Below are 18,029 nucleotides of genomic sequence, written 5' to 3' on the forward strand. Positions count from 1 at the left end.
GATGTACTAGACAGAAATTTAAAGGAATGTATGTTCACCTAAGGTGCCTGAGAAAAGGGTTTCAGTTCTGGTCAAGCATGCATTTCTCACTTAAATTATTACATACTACTGTATTGTATTAAAAAAAATAATTATATGATCTCTTTTATTAAGGTTTCCAAGGCATGAAATAAGTACCTGTCAATTCCAATATAACTGATTTCAGCTGATACTCAAACATGGGAAATCCACTTCATTATATCAATTACATCAATGCTAATTGAGTTCGAACTTAGGTTCATGAAACATGCGAATTCAATGTGAGGTGAATGACACCAAGCCCAGTCAAATTTCCCTCTTAAGCAGCTCACTGCTTATAAGATTGGACACTTTAATGACTTTGTGCCATTCAGACTCATCACTTCAATAGTTACAGTAAAATGTAATTATGTAGCAAATTTCTTCCTTCACTAATTGTCTTTAGTAGCATACTGTTAATCACAATGTTGACCGTAGTGAACATGAGCTGCTCTGCGTGATACTAATAAGGTATACCTTGATCTCACATACACAATATAAAATAACATAGTATGAAACAACTTGACCCTCACTTCAGCAACTGAAGAAAGCCAATACTCAAGATGCTTTCATCACTTGTACAAAAAATAGTAAAAAGTATGTCAACTTTAGTCGGAAAAAAAAATCACAAATTGCATTTACGTAAACCTCAAAACACTAACCATTTTAAAAAAACAACAACCGACTTCTACTGATCATTTTCCAACCCTGTAATGATTGCATATAGCTATGGTAGCTCAGTCGTTACGGCATCTTGACTACCATGCAAGAGACCCGGGATTTTTTCCACCTTTTCAAATGGCTCCAGCACCCACCCAGCATCGTATAAAGTGGGTACCTGGAGGAAACTCTGGGGGGAAAAGGCGACCAGGTGCATGATGCTGATCATATCACCCCCCCACCCTACGCCGTAATCAAGAAAGTGTGGGGCCCTAACTCCACACCTCCTATATGCATTCATGGCATGGTGCAAAGCACATGGGAGCATTTTACTTTTAATGACTGCATTTGTTAAGAAGTTTTATGACATTTCTTGGAGGAATGTCCCTTGATAATCATGACTTGTGGAGAAGATGTACCAAATAGATCTTCCCGCCAGAAGAAATGTGCTTGTCTTCAGACAATGTTCAACTTACATTTTGGAACATATTCCTCAAGGCACAGGATATAGTGTTTCCATTATAAAGTTTTGTAGGAGGGGTGTTTTTCTGTTTTGGTTCGAATCCATCATTAGCTCTGCACTTTTGATGAAACCCCTGATATATCACTATTGGAACTGTGTTAAGCTGATATAAATTTTAGTGAGCACTTACTTGTTATTCCAATAAGCTTGAGGAAGATGCTGATAAGTACGAAATGGGTTTCTCCGAATTTCTGTTTCAACTTTGATGTCCACAATCACCTTCACATGTGCCCATAACATGTCGTGCCATGTTTGACAGGCTTGCTGCAACACCTTCAAGTTTCCACAGAGAGCAGCATAGGTTGCACGCGTGTAGAGGGAGAGACGTTCATCCTCTGTTAGGCCCCAGGCCACTACCTTCCATATATCCCTGTTAGGATAAAACAATTTTTCTTTCTATGTATTATACTGGTCATTAAAATTTCATTTTCAAACAATCATTCACTTCTGGGTGACAGTACAACTAATAAACAGGCTGCACAGCATCCCTCATAAGAGCACTAGTTCCCTAAAATGAGCATTTTGAGCAACTGGAAATATGAATTTTGGTCCGTTGACAAAAATAGCCCATCAGATGAATTACCTTTCCCTTGCAGGTACCTAGTGCACTTATGAAGGCCACCTGGCATGAGGACAGGTGGTGCAATCTATCTTGGAACACATGCATTTCCGACCATATGTTCACATGAACTTATTTTGTTCTTTGTCCTATCAGGAATTGCCATCTGTAGTTTGCCCAAACTAAAATTTATATATAAAAAGGAAAATCAATTTTTTTAGTTAGTAATGCATATTTGGGCTTCCCCGATGGTGCAGCGGTAGCTTTGCTGGCTTGTAATCAAGGGGTCCCGGGTTCGATACCCGGTTGAGGCACATAGTGGTTTGGTTCCCACTTTAAACTGTAGGTCCAGTCCCAATTAGCCTTCCTGTGCATAAAGTGGGCTTAAAACCCCAAATCAACAAACCAACTAATGCATATTTATGGTGAATAAAAGATCAAGATTTCGGTATGAAAATGGCATATTTCGGGATCAAAAGCGGTAAATAAAATGACATTTCGATGTTAAAATGGTGAATACAAACCTAAAATTGAATTAAAAACTATATTTATTACACAAAATTAGTATTTCACTTGTAACAGCACATTTACATAGTTATCAGGAGTATTAAGTTTATTCCTGTGTAATGGAGTCCATTTTTGATTCTTAAATATTCACAGCAGAATTAATCAATTTTCTGTGATTTGCATAACTCGCAGGATAATTTAGACTTCAAAAAGTGTCACATAGGTAAATAAAACCAAAATTTTGTGTTTTAAGAGTTCATTTCGTATCATATTGTGTCATGCAGCTGTATGATGCACCTCATGCCTTTCAAAACCATGAAAAATTAAAATTACAATGTGTTAGTTCACATTTAGTGTTTTCACCAAAAATGTAATATGCATGCCCCTACTAATGCATTAATACATATGTAAAAAAATACTGTACGTACCTAAAATGTAACTGGAGTAAACAATGAAAAAAAAGCATGAAACGAAAAGAAAGTTTTTTTTTTTTTTTTTTTTTTTTTGAACGGTAACTTTTGAACGACCCATAAGCAATGAGGGATAAAGAGTTGAAATTGTAGAGAAGGATTAAGAAGTGAGAAATATGACACACAACATAGCTACAGCATCAAAACTGACGCATAGATTGTAATTACCGATTGGGATTTCCTTCTACAGGTTTCTTCAGTTCTCCATTAGCTCGTGCATCCAAATTTGGATCATGATACAAGCGCCACCCTTCCAATGTGGCTGCACGCCATGGCTGCCCACAATGGATGCACAGCTGTTGGGCTTCCACCAGGGACCCACACCGGATGTACGAAAACAACTTCTTCATCAATCTTGCTTCGTCTTCCTGCAAGGATTAAATGGAAGCTCCAGTCAACATTCACTGCTGTATCTATTGTTACAGATAGTTAACAATGTCATGAACCAAAAAGACAAATTGGGTAACCAATGTTTCCTTCATTTGTATTAAAAGAAATTTATATTGTACCTTGTAGCGGTTCATTTTGCAGATTCACTTGACGTTTCAAGAAACATAATTTTCATGAGAAAAGGGTTGAGATAAAATCACAAGACATAAATTTACAAGATATAAATGTTCCGGTAGTCCTCATTTGGCATGTGCCTGCAATCTTTATCAATGTGGGTCATTCTAAAAAAAAAGGTGTAGTTGCAAGATTCATCAGCTACCAGGTATCCAAAAAAGTTCATGCCGTATCTTGCAGTGAGAAATAAAGACACTGTAATTTCTGGCAAATGTGTTTTATTCAGCAAAATAAGCTCCTTCAGCTTCAATTACATGTTCCCAATGAGATAAAAGCTTATAAATCCTGCGTTTGTAAACGTTTTGGTCCCTAGAAGCAAAAAATTGTCCTATGACCTGCGTGACATCATCTCGGTTTCGGAACTGTTGCTCACGCAAATGGTTATCCATGGCCAAAAACAAGTGAAGTCGGATGGGGCAATGTCCTGGGAGTAAGGAGGATGAGGTAAAATTTCCCAACCGAGTGTGTTGATTACTTCCTTCGTCGCTTTTGCCGTATGAGATCTAGCATTGTCTTGAAGAAGGATCACTCCTTTCCTGTTGACTAGTGCTGGCTGCTTCGGACGCAGTGCAGCTGCAACCCTTTGCAACTGGGACAAGTACACCTCGGATGTGAAGGTTTTGCCATGCTCTAGGAATTCAAAGTGCACAACACCAGCGCTGGTCCACCAAACACAGAGCAGAACCTTCTGTTGATGAATGTTTTCTTTGGGAGGCAATGCAACAGAACCAGGGGATGACCAATGATGTTTTCTTTTGCGGTTACTGTATAACACCCATTTCTCGTCACATGTCAATATCTGGTCCAGGAATGAGGTTTCTTGTGGCATGGCAGCAATGATGCGCAAATGGTGAGCCGCTGACGTTTGTTTTCCTTGGACGAAACGTGAGGAACCCACTTACTGAGCTTCCAAGTTTTCCCGAGGTTGTGCAGATGCAATCGAATGGTTTCCTCCGACACTCCAAACCCTTGTGCAAGTTCTTTGCACGTTTGCTGTGGATCGCGCTCGATCGTCTCCTTCAGCAGGGCTTCGTCGATAGTGGCTCGAGGTTTGTCCTGGAGGCTCTCATCGCCCGATGCAAAGCGACTGAACCACTCTCGCGCTGTGCGCTCACTCATTGATGCCTCTCCAAACACGGAGCATATCTTTCGAGCAGTGGCTGCAGCATTGCTGCCAAATTTGAACTCATACAGTAAACACGGCCGTAAATCGTCCTTTGACACTGACATGTTCCCTTCAGGATTATAGTTCCTACAGACCTGCTGTCTATGCGATCGACACGCCTCCCAACTCTGCACTGACTGACGGTTGCCGGGAATGTAAACTTTTGAAGTCATACAGATAGGGTTGCCGACACATGCCGTTTGACTTTCACTTTTCGTTCCAGCGGCACGAACTTTTTTGGATACCTGGTATATTTCTTTCAGAAATAATTTTTCCTCTCTTCAGAATATGTAGATTTCGCCCTCCATGGACTGTCTGCAATCAAAATTTATGGATATGGACTATTTTATCATCATTTCCTTATGTACAAGTTAAGTTTTAATACGAGGGGAGATCGAAAAGTTTTGAGCCTCACATGGAAGGAGTGATGGTAGGTATTTAAAATTTTGGAGGATGTAAGGTTTGAGTTTTAGGACACTCTGTGTGAACGTTTATGAAATTCACATGTTTTCTTCTGTTTTTTGTAAGGTTGAAAATGAATGAAGTGTCAGAGAAGAGAGTGGCAAACAGGGCTGTGATTCGGTACCTCTGTCGGAAAGGCCTCACTGCACAGGCTGCTTTGGTCGAGTGTGGCTTCACCACACTTCCCCATCTACCTTATTCCCCCAACCTGCCCCCTTCAGATTTCCATCTTTTCCCTGCTATGAAGAATTCACTTCGAGGACGTCACTTCCACACAGACGAAGGCGGTCATTCAGTGGTGTGAGACTCAGGACAAATCATTCTACCAGATGACTGTAAACAAATTGCAGCACAGAATGCATAAGTGCATTGATATCGTGGGTGATTATAGAGATTATGTAGAGATATCATAATGAGAAACTGTACCTCAAACTCCCCTTCCCTGTGAGGCTCAAAATTTTTCACTCTCTCCTCGTATATTATTATTAATTTCACAATCACCTTAGAACCTCCCAAGAATATCAAAAAAATAATTTTAAAAAGATATTAGGTTAATAAAATGTAAAAATATAATGTCTCAGTTCCTATAAAAATCCACAGATTGCAACCCTGTTCACTCCACGTAAGGAAATGGATGTTATTACGATTTCAAAAGACAGTTGGAGGTGTTTGTATTGCTTTTTGTGTGAGATTTTTGGGATTAAGTTCAATTGTTCCAACTTTGTTGAGATCACATTTCTAATCTGTGGACAAGCCCTTCAAGGCGAGGAATTGTGCAAACCATTCAGTAATACAATTCGAGTTATAAACATTATGTACGGAGCTCATCTGAAAATTTGTTTTTACCTCAAATGAATTTCCAGGGAGTAATACAACAAAAGAAAACATTTTGTCCCCTACGTGGAACTCATCTCTGTGGACATTTCAGTCCACAGATGGGGAAAATATCATGTTTTCGTAATTTGTTGAATCCAAATTAATAAGACTATTTGTAATTTTAGGTTAGCTATCCATTTAAAGTGAGTTTTTGTAAATTGAAATATTTTTTGGTTTTGTTTTCTGTTCTCTTTGTTTACCAAATGAATAACGTAGCTTATTGATAAGTAAACATGTTATTGTTATTTCAATTTTTTAATTATTTTTTTTTTTAAAAAAAAGTGGAATTTGCTATCCTAGCAGCGCTTAATAACTATACTGCAATTTTATGGATTATGTGCAAACAATTTCTGAAAATCATAATTAAAAAATGGAAATAAAGTATTTCTGATGAAAAGATTATCTCGGGCTATCGAACAGTTGAATTATGGAAACAATTCCGCAAATTTGAGGACTTAGGGATCAAGAAAGCGAAGCTACTCTCAAGCTTAGCTTTCTCACTTCGATCCAGAGACAAGAACGTCATCCTGATCATCACTACACTAAAGTACTTCGTCAAGAACACCACTACCAACAGGATACTAAGATGCACCAGGATGGCACTGGTAAGGGAAAGAATACATGAGTCATTCCATGCAAAATCAACACAGCCCCCCACCTGACCATCTCCGATTTTCTTGAAATTTGGGGAGTTGAAACTATACATGGAACTTAGTAACTATGAAAATTTTTGGTTTCCTTTGTCTTGTAATTGTTAAATTATTCAAGGTCAAAGTTAGCACAAATTGCCATTTTTGAGTCCACTTAGCTATACTAAATGTGCTGTAACTCTGCCCCTATTTCGCCTAGGAAGCTCAAAGAAAGCTTATTGTACAGGGAATTGAAAAAGCTTTCCAGCCTACCTTGGATAAAAATATAATTTTGTCACGTGACCTTGACTTTTGACCTTGAATATCTCAAAACATGTCATCAGCAAAAATCGTGGAAAAAATATATTTGGTCCCTCATGCCATACTATAAAACATATCACAAAATCGTTCTGGGACTGCAATGGGATCAGAAGATACAAAATAATATGTGTAACTATGTGACTGATAAAAGCCTCATTACATGAACTATGACGAGTCAAAAGTCCTTTAACACGCCCCACAAAATGTAAAGGAGTTATCCTGGTCATGAAAGAAATATGTTAGGCACAGGGAGGTCCCTAGCCTTGTGTGTCAAGTGCAGGTCCGGCATATTGTTGACCGCCATATTGAATTAAACGCAAAAATTTCAAAGGAAAGGGTGTGATGTGAAATATCAAATCAGGCTAGAATTTTACGAGAAATGAAGCAGCGAAGGTTTTTCCAACTTATTTTTAGGCAGCAAAACGTTATACACATATCTTTCACTTACAATATATGCACATTATAGTGTTGTCAATATTTCTGTGAGCACACTCGTTGACGTCTCACATTCACATAGAACATATGGCAATGTAGCAGGTGCAACATCATCGCAAGCAGCAACTATGCCTTCTCTCAGATGGTCAATATCAGGGACTTTTAGTGCATGCACCATTCCCTTCAAATGTTTCTGAAGGTAAAAGTCCTCCTAAGATGTTAGATCTGGGGAATGTGCAGGACTCTAAATAAATCCCCGTCTGCCCATCAATCTACCTAGAAATTTACCATGAAGAAATTGCCAAAATGTTCACATAATGTGGTCACACACTGTCCTGTTTCAAAACTCTGGAAAAGACCATATCCTGTAAGCAAGGATGAAAAACCTGTTCACTTAACACATCCAAGAAGCCCTCACCATTTAAGGTTCCGTTGTTGAATATGGACCAACCATTCCAGTTCTCCATACATTATACCACATCATTAGCGTACCAGCAACAACCATTCGGCTGGGATCTGTCTACTGTAGATTATCAAATCACAGGTATTGCATATTATTTTTATTAACTTTACCGTGAACATAAAAATTAGCCTCGTTACTGAAGAATTTTTCATTCTTAATACTTTTGTTTTTAACACCTCGAAAAGGAGAAAATGGTTACAAGCATGCAGTAATAACTTTTTGCTGGTTAAATATACTTTGGAAAAACCTTCGCCGTTTCATTTCTCGTGAAGTTCTAGCCTGATTTGTATATCACTTCACACCCTTTCCTTTGAAAGTTTTGCGTTGAATTCAATATGGCGGTCAACAATGTGCTGGATTTGCACTTGACACACACAGCTAGGGTTCTCCCTGTGCAAAAACCTATTTCTTTCATGACCAGGATAACTCCTTTACATTTTGTAGAGGGTGTTAAGGGACTTTTGACTCGTCATAGTGCATGTAATGGGGTTTTTATCAGTCACATAGTTACACATATTATTTTGTATCTTCTGATCCCATTGCAGTCCCAGAATGATTTTTTGATATGCTTTAGAGTATGGCATGAGGGACCAAATATATTTTTTTCACAATTTTTGGTGATGACATGTTTTGAGATATTCAAAGTCAAAGGTCAAGGCCACATGACAAAATGAAAGCGTCGAGAAGCAATGGACTACCGGATGGATATGTGCCATGTCACGAAAGGTGCTCACATTGAACATTTATAAGATATATGTGGTGAATCGGGACTTGTTTATCCCGTTCCGCCACATTCTTCGGCCCACCCTGTATAAGAGGAATTAGACCCGATGCTTAGGATTGTTAGTTCGCTGAGAAACTTCGTTTGTTTCCCAAAAACTCGCATGGGATCGACGAGACTACCACCTAGCGAGCTTCTCGGGGCAGACGATTTCCTTGTTGGGCGAGCCAGTGTTCTCTCCCAGCCGACCGCGATAACATCAACTCCAGCAACGGTGCTCCACGACGTGATAGCCGCCTGAGTCAATGTGGGCGTGACTCAGCCTTTATCTTCCCGTACACCTGGGACGTCGACAAAAACGTGGAACCTTACGGACATGGAGTTAAGTATTTTACCAAAAGGTTTTAGTTTACCGTGTTACTTTAATTGATAAATCTTGAATCTTTCACCTCCCTTTTCCCCCCTTTTTACTTAAAAGTCTAGAATACATTGTGACTTCAGTTGCAAATAATTTCCTATCGCCGGGGCTAATTCCTGCAAAATATGAGAGTAGTTAAGAGAAGGAATGAATACGGACATAGTTTTTGTAAGGATAAGTGTTTGTAACAGATAGTGAGAATCAAAAAAAAAAAAAAAAAAATGTAAATAAAAATAATGGTCGACGTTGATCGTCGTTGCAAATTTTTGTGAAAACTGTTAAGGGGGGGGGGGGGTAATTGTTAAGAGATTCTTGTTTGAAGGGACTTATTTACAGAGAACACATTGTTACTATTGTTGTTGTTAAGAAATCAAAAAAACTGCACTTCTTAAAGAAATAAAAAGTATATTGAGAAAATACCCAATCTTACTGTTCAGGTAATGAAGCAGGGTGCTGGGCGCCATTTAGGATAAGTTCACCTTCCCTGTATAATTTCTTGGGTAGCAGGTATTTTTTTGGAGGGGCTAAAAAAAATAAAAGCAGTTGTATGTTTTCAGTCATATACACGTAAGTTCGTCGGGAGTGGGACTACACGAGCCCGCTACAAAACTGCGGACCAGCTGGCGGTATATGCGAGAAGGAATTGGAGCAATGCACTATTTAGTACCTTTAAAAAACTCGGATTTAGTAGTTTGACCTTTGCCCATTTTGATTTGTCTGATCCTGGGTTTTCTTCCTAACAGCACGCGAACCACCCGTGATAGAACAACTAAATATATATATATTTGCGCATATGTATTTTTGGGGGGTGTGTTATTTTATTTCTATTACAGGGAGATATCCAAGGGAACGCACGTACTTCCAAAATAATAAAAAAAAATGGGTTGTGACGGATTGCCAAGAACAAGAACGAATTGGAACAAGACGTCACATATACTATGTAAACTTGTTGAGTTGTTGTATACTCCCATATAAACTTTGTCTTTGTACCCCACATATAAGGAAAATTAAATGACTGTGAAACCCCGATAATCATTTTGAGACATGCTGTATGTTATAGAAACCAAACACAATTTACTTAGCAGAAAATTTACCAATTGATAGTGCATGCTGAAACTAAATTAGAAAGAAATGTAAAAGAAGTCCAAAGAATCTATACAAAAACCCTCATTGGTAATGACTTTACAAAAATGTATTTTTCCTGGCATTTATCCAGCAAAAAGGGAAGAGAAATATAGAAAGGATCCTGGTTATGCAATTTTTTATGTTTTCATGCAGTTACTTTGAGTCCCTCTTCCAGCATATGCGAGCACTACACAGATAATGTAGCATGCAACAATTTTCCTCCACTTAACACAAAGTATTATTTCATATCTATTTTTACCTGGATGGACAGTTATACTAAGACAAACAGAAGGTAATATTACCTGATCTAGATCATGTAAAGACTTGCTTTCTCTGAGAGGTGCATCTGGATCCAAACTGTTTACTATTGGTCTAGTGCTCCCATATGGAATTGCTTTATCCTTATTCTGAAAAAAATAAAAAAATAAATAAAGTACATCAGCATACATGTACTATTAGAAACTCACAAACTCAAAAACCAAACAGAAATCACCAACAGTTCAAATAACGCAACACCAAAAAAAATTACATAAAGCAACTGACTAAACGGGGCACACAAACGAACTCACGTTTGCACTTTGTCAGCACTGAAAATCGTGAATAAATAAAAGGCCATTTCTTCTTCAATAGCAAAATATATGTTTCACCAACAAAAAAACGTATTATTCCTTTCAACACAGGTTACTTCAGTCAGAGATGTTCGCGGGCATAATATTACGCCCAACACAGGGAAGGGATTAAGCAGCCTCATACTATTAAATGTCATTAATTAAGGATATGATCAATAAATTTTCATATAAATTATTAGTATTCTCCAAATGATAAAGAGTTCTGAGAAATCAGTGAACAATTATCATTAAGAAAGTAATGTCCCCTCCATAATAACTTTTGTGTTCTTTAACTGATTTTAATGAAACTGCACCAACATGTAAATATGTGATATGTTATCACTGTGCAGATATTTTTTTGTTCCAAATTCACAATGTCTTTTGTAGTTGTCAGAAAAATCCTACCACCATATTTTATTCTCACAGTAGGATACAGATACTGTAAATACTCATAGTACATGTTGTCTAAGGGTCCTATTAATCTATAAATTAGGGAATGGACAGATTACTTGGTACTTTTATCGATATCAGCATATTGGTGCATTGGTAAAATTACCGATAAATTTTATAGATTCGATATATCTATAAATATCTTATAATTAAGTGTAATATTCTGCTATTTTGATATAATTTTTCTGGATAGAAACATATAATCTGCATGCCTAATTTTATGAAAGTAAGTGTCTAAATATGCAGATTTCTTTGCATTACAATCATCCTGTAATGCACATTTGTTAAGGAGGTCAATGAACCATCCAGGTTCTTCAAGGACCATTTGGAATTTTATGTCAGGTTATGAGGTGTCGGCCAAACAAATTCATATCGGTCCATTCCTACTACAGTATAAATTTGTTAATGCTCAAGCATGGGCGTCCGGAAGAGGGGGGGGGGGGGGCATGCCCCCCCTGGAAAATGAAAGTCAACCAAAAAATATTTTATTTTATTTTAATTTATTTCACACATATAATTTCATTTTAACCACAATAATGTGTGTTAATTATATATGAACACCATAAATTCAAATTTAAGCAATGTTTTTTAGGGTAGAACAATATTTTTGGGGAAAATTTACCTTCATTGCCCCCCCCCCTTGGGGAAAAATACCTTCCTTGCCCCTCCCTGGAAAAAATCCTGCGGACGTCCATATGTTCAAGTACCACATCAGAATCAGCCCGAAGTAGTACTGACTCAGTATTCATTTGTTAATTATAATAACCCATGGGACAACAGTCCATTGAGAGCCTTGGCCTACCTACCGACTGCCAGCCTCACTCCCAATTGATAACTATTTTCTCACTCACCCTAAGTGGGAGAACATCCAACCAGTTATGGGGTGAAGTGTGGTCAGAACAATGAACCTCCAGTCGTTTTAATTTTTCATGACCGGGTTACGTACCCATTCCTCTTAATGTTGTGTAGCTACCAGACCCATACACAGGAAGAAATCTCAGGACAAATATTGTTATGCTTCCCCCCAGGAGACTTGAACCTGTGTACGTCCTCGTAGCCCGAGCATAAAGCCTGATGCCTTACACCGCATGGCTACGGGGCAGGTTGTTTTTATTAATTGTCCAATATCATCATCATCCTTGGCCACTTGCTGCCTCTGGCTGGGTTGGCATTACCCAATGATTATTTGAAAACAAATGCAGTCTTACCATTAAAGCATGAAGAGTATTTTCCCACGCCACAGTCTTATCGGTGAAGTGTTCTGGCCTGGGGCATAGAGGATCGTGGAGTTCATCACGAGCATTCTTCTCCAGCCAATCAATAACGAGCTGACACTGGTGAAAATATAACAAAGTTTCAAATTATTCAAAAGTCATATAACTACTGTAATAGCATTATAACAAATCTCGATTAACACAGGCCTGTACCATAAAGTTTGTTCCTAAAATTTTCAATAATCAACTGTTGCCTTCATTAAAAGGCAAGGTTTAAAAAGCGATAATAATATAATAGGCTAGTTGGATGTAGCGAGAGCCAATATGTAACAAAATCTTCCTAGTATGCAAAATATAGGACCTCATATCATTCAAACAGATTTTAACTTTCCACAAGATTATTCATGTGATGGTACACCATGTATGAAAATGTTTGAAACCCTGACAATCATTTTGATTAGAGATGCGAGAGATTAATCAGTAGTCTATCAGCATCGGCCAACATGGCATATCGGTGTATTGGTTTGTCGGTAATATTACCAATAACTTTACTGATCCAATATATTTATAAATAATTTCAATTTAGTGCAATATTGTGTCATTTTGTTATAATTTTTATGGATATAAACATATAATCTAGGGATGGGACAAATTAATCGGTACTCAATCGGTATCAGATGATATAGGCTTATCGGTGTATCAGTTTATGGGCAAAATTACCGATTATTTTACTGATCTGATATATCTATAAATATCTTATAATTTAGAATGAAATACTGCCATTTTGTTATAATTTTTATGGTTAATCTCCATGTCCTACTTTTTAAAAGAGTAAATGTCTAAATATACAACTTCTATTGCACTACATTCACCTTGGAACATGCATTCATTAAGGTCAATGATCCATTCAGGTTCTTCAAGGATCATTTGGAATTTTATATCGAATCGGTAGAATATTGTTTATCGGTATTGGTAAATTTTATGTCGGTACGCTATCGGTATCGGCCAACTTTCATATTGTCCCATTCCTAAATAAACATATAATCAGTATTCTCTACTTTTTAAAAAAATGAATGTGTAAATTTGCAGCGCCTCTTGCATTTCAAGAGCTTGGTTCATCTGATAACATACACTTATGAAGGAGGTCAAGGAACCATTTGAAATTTTATTTAAGATTTGTAGAATATCAGTTATAAGTATCAGTACATTGAATATCAGTACTTTATCGGTATCTGCCAGAATTTTATATCGGTCCATCACTAATTTTGAAACATGGTGAGTGTCTTGTAGAAAGTTCAGAATACACTATTGCTGTTTTAAAAGCATGTAAGTTGAAAAACACAAGTAAATGTAAAATAACCTCTTAAAAGAATGGTAGCTCATGCCAATTTTTAATAAACATGCAAGTCGTCTTAAATGGAATTCTACATCTTAAACTTTAATATATAACTTGCATTTAAAAATTAGTTCTAAGGACTTACCTCTCTCACAACCTGATCAGACTTGTAGAATTGTATGACAGCATCTTTCTCACTCGAGTACTTGTTGGGGACATCTACTATCATATCATCTTCACCCTCTGCATTAGCTTCTGAACTTATACGGTCTAAATATAGGCAGTGAACTAATCTCCATGTATTTCTTTCGTTTTCCAGCCATGCCTGATCCTAGATGAAAAAAATAGATATTTTAACATTTGCTCACACTGGAATGTGTATGTAATGCATAAAATGTAACATGACGTTCCCCATGATCTGCACATATGCACAATGTGCCTGAGCATGCACATGCGCGAAAGTGTGTGCACACACACAAAATTAAAATCATGCAAATATTAAAGATTTCATCTCCACACAGAAAATACAATGAAAACTAAATCAGGCAGCAATTAATATGTCATTTCTTGAAAACTACAAGTGATAATTCATTTTTGTCTCTCTTGTTCATTTATATACGAAGACGAAGGTATGACATACTGGAATGATAAACCAATATACAGGAAACCTCGTTAATACGATATTGGTTAATACGAAGCACCCTTTAATCCGAAGTTCTTCCCATTCCGCAGCCGATAAGATAGGATTTATAATGTATTTCAGTACGGAAAAATCTAAATACGGATAATTTTTAATATAAAGTTGTTTACAAGACCCTTCGGCAAAACTGGTGGAGAGAGCATGGACGTTATTTTAACTGGACCTTGACATGTTTCCTTGTCCTAAGAGCTGCTGACAACTTGAGGGAAGTAGCCCGAAATGCTCGCTGGACATTGACATTCTTTGTCAATGTGCATGGGAGGTCAAGCTCTTTCCCCGCTGAATGCGCCACCCTGGAAATATTCACCAGTGCTAAAGTCGTTTGCACGTCCAGAAGAGACAACGGCGCTTATGGAGAAACCGCACAGTGTTGCCAATACAGTGCTAGCTCATGTTCCCGGGAAATGATGAGCTTTCTTCACAATGAAGGTGTTACATATTTTGTATATATAATGATAATTATATGTAATTATTAATATTAATATTATACTGTGAACATTACAGTTCATTAAAAGTAAAGTAAAGTGCTCCCCTGTGCATAGCACCACGCCCTGAAGGCGTATAGGGGGTGAGGGGGTAACGCCCCACACTTTCTTGATCCGGTCGTAAGTGGGGGTGATGTGATCAGCATCACGCCCCTGACCCCCTTTACCCCCCGGGTTTCCCCCAGGTACCCATGTTATTCGACGCTGGGTGGGTGCCGGGACCGCTTCCATCGTTAGAAAAGTTCCCGGATTTGAACCGGCCGGGGATCGAACCCGGGACTTTCAGCATGGTAGTCAGATGCGTAACCGACTGAGCCACCGCGGCCAGTTCATTAGCATGTAATTTTCCCATTAGATTTAATTTAATACACAGGCACATTTAATATTCATTCGCCTTTCTCTGTAATTATTTCATAGAATAATATTGAGATATGGTAATGTGTTACATATACGTATATATAAATTCATTATTGTCTATGAATTTATGTGTACGTTGGAAACTGAAAGGTGATCTTCATTTCAGTATTAATGTCGACAGTAATGTAAACAAAAACAACGTGTATTTGCGACAGCACTAATGTTGCTCACAACAACATTGGAAATAATTGTCAATTATTAAATTTAAGTAATTGCAATTCTATTATAACAAACTGCATTAAGTTAATATTTTTACTGAATGGAAATAAAATAACAACTCGTAAACTTGGTGGTGATTAGCCGGAATGCTGTGGTGAGTCAGCTCAAGATGGCCAGACAATGTCTCCTTACTTCCCGCGCAGTTCGGGTTAAAAAGAAACTCCAAATGCATGGAAGCAATATTTCTGGGAACCTTTGAGTGGTTATAAAAAATAATTTCATTATTTTCTCCACAACTTTGTCGCTGGAAGTTTTTACTTGGAATTACAGAACAAAAAATGGCCAGCGACGACATTTTCTACTGCACGAATATAAAAAATCTCCACATACTTTATTTGAATATTTATTAATGCGATTATGATTTAAAGTATTGATAAATTCTGAGCAGCACCATCACCTATGACAATTAAAAAACAGTCAATTTTTTTCATAATGAATACTTAAATTTTACGGCACGTTTCAACGTTAGGAATGAAAACAATGTAAAAATTTTGTTTTCACAGAAAATTTGAGTTTTTAATTTATCTAAAAATATGTAAGCAAGTTACTAGTTTTTTGTGTTCACCATCGTATTCTCTACAAAATTTCCTGCAAAACTGCAGGTACCGATTTTACGTAAGCTAAATTTGTAAATCGAGAAATTTCACAACAGCGCACTCGTATTTTCCCATAAGAAAAGCATTGTCCATAAGAGCCCATTGTGTCTTCTGAACGTGAAAACGACTATAGATGAGAAATGCGAGATAAGATCGCAGGAATGTTCCAAAATACAAGACGGCGCCTGGAAGTCTCTCACCCATCTGTCTAGCTAAGAGCTCGAGATTCAGCAATTTCACGTGAGCGAGCAACTTTTGCCTGGTAGCCGACAACTTCCGGTAACCACTTTCATTAAAAGTGTGTTTTTTGTACCCTGTAAAACTTCATAAAAAAAGGGAAACTGTTACAGATAATCAAAGCCACAAAGGCCAACTAAATATCTTCAACCTGCTTAATGCGTTGTCATCTAGGTTTCCCGCTTAATACGTTTCCCAACTGTGCCGGTCATAAAATTTGCGAAAACAGTGTCCTGTTGGCTGAGTGACTTCTCCCCTTTTTCTATCAGCAAACCGGGGGATGTCCCTTTGCTAATTGTTTTGGCAACGATTTTTCTTGCTCGTGTGCATCTAAAAAAAAGCAACCAGTTCTGAATACCTTCTTCAAAACGAACTAAAACCGCAGGATAAGTGAAAGAAAAGTGACCCCCTTCCTTCTCCTACAACAGCTCGTTATCCGCCACTGGTGTGCATGGTAATGTGATAATTTCAGAATTCAGGTCCCTCTTTCTTGTTTGAATGCAGCTGTTTGGATAGGAAATATTACCCGTTTTATTGTCTGTTGCATCGTAAAACATAATGCAAGGATCATTTTTCTTTTTCACACTGCTGATAAAAGTTCTTCCACAACTGCGTTATTTTTAAAATGCGGATGATTTCCCTTCTGCCACCTGCTGCTCTAAACTTCCAGCCGGTGTCATTGTGTTTACGCTGCAGCTGGCACCAGTGTATAGTCTAGCGTCTGGAAAGCTGTAGCTTGCCCATAACTGCTATGACTCATCCAGTGCGAATTAGCGTCATTGTTTTGAATCTCGCAAAGCTGTTGTTTTGATTTGACGATAAGAAATTTGATCTCCAGAGAGAAAAAACAAGAGTTAAAACAACTTCATGATGCACATAAAAGTTCATATAATCGCCCGCTTTTCTTCAGATCCATTAGCGTGCTGCTGTTAAAAAAACGCTCAATGTAGGAATACGAGATAAAGGTTTTGGCGGAGCGAGTGTTTGACCTCCAAAATACTCCTGAATCCTACAATAAATTATCGATTAATCTGAAAATATGCAAGTTTCGTAAAGCTTGTTTTGGGTTCATTTTACGCTGATGAGCTAAGCGGGACTAAATATACAGTTTAAAGTGGGATCCAAACCAGAGTGATCATAGAGTGCGGCATTGTTTAATGTGTCCTAGGATACACACTCGGTGCAAACAGATCGCAAGTTGTGTTTACTTTTTCAGAGTGGATTACAATGCAAGTTGAGGAAGAGTTTGGATTGATCCCTGCAGAGGGAGGGGGGGGGGGGGGGCTAAACTTTTTTAACGATGTGTTTTACACAGCCGAACCAGAACAAAATTTACAGCCACGATTTTTTTTTTTTTTTTTTTTTGGGTGCCAGGGAAATAATGTCTTCTCTCCCAAGAGAATTTTCTCTTACCAGTTAATCCTGTAACAAACAATGTTCTAGTGAACGCACATAAAATCCAATATTCATTCTGTCCGATTATCTCCCGACTCTTGCTCGAGCCTGCCAAGATTGTTCCGAGTTTCACTTCTTGCAATAAACGAGATTGTTTTCCTTTCCGTAGGTCTCCGTGCAAACGGGTTTCTTATGAACTAAAATTGTAAGAATTTCGTGGAAGAGCAACGACTTTGCACAATTAAAAGAAAATACAGTTTTTTTTTGGGTGCCAGGGAAATAATGTCTTCTCTCCCAAGAGAATTTTCTCTTACCAGTTAATCCTGTAACAAACAATGTTCTAGTGAACGCACATAAAATCCAATATTCATTCTGTCCGATTATCTCCCGACTCTTGCTCGAGCCTGCCAAGATTGT

At 37.8% G+C, this 18,029-nt stretch overlaps 1 protein-coding gene across 4 annotated transcripts in view; it reads right to left on the bottom strand.

The window, feature by feature from the left end:
* Positions 1-18,029, bottom strand: part of Nup107 (nuclear pore complex protein Nup107) — a 57,362-nt gene that overhangs the window by 21,813 nt on the left and 17,520 nt on the right. For all 4 annotated transcript variants that reach the window (XM_083140811.1, XM_083140808.1, XM_083140810.1 and 1 more), the window contains exons 5-9: positions 13,709-13,894; positions 12,222-12,347; positions 10,258-10,362; positions 2,945-3,144; positions 1,371-1,610 (exon numbers count right to left, since the gene is read on the bottom strand). In XM_083140811.1, the coding sequence (XP_082996937.1) occupies positions 1,371-1,610; positions 2,945-3,144; positions 10,258-10,362; positions 12,222-12,347; positions 13,709-13,894 (857 nt within the window). The remainder of the gene's footprint in view (positions 1-1,370; positions 1,611-2,944; positions 3,145-10,257; positions 10,363-12,221; positions 12,348-13,708; positions 13,895-18,029) is intronic.

This window comes from Lepisma saccharinum, chromosome 19 (genome assembly GCF_977018435.1).
Source record: "Lepisma saccharinum chromosome 19, izLepSacc3.1, whole genome shotgun sequence".
NCBI classification, from domain to species: domain Eukaryota; kingdom Metazoa; phylum Arthropoda; class Insecta; order Zygentoma; family Lepismatidae; genus Lepisma; species Lepisma saccharinum.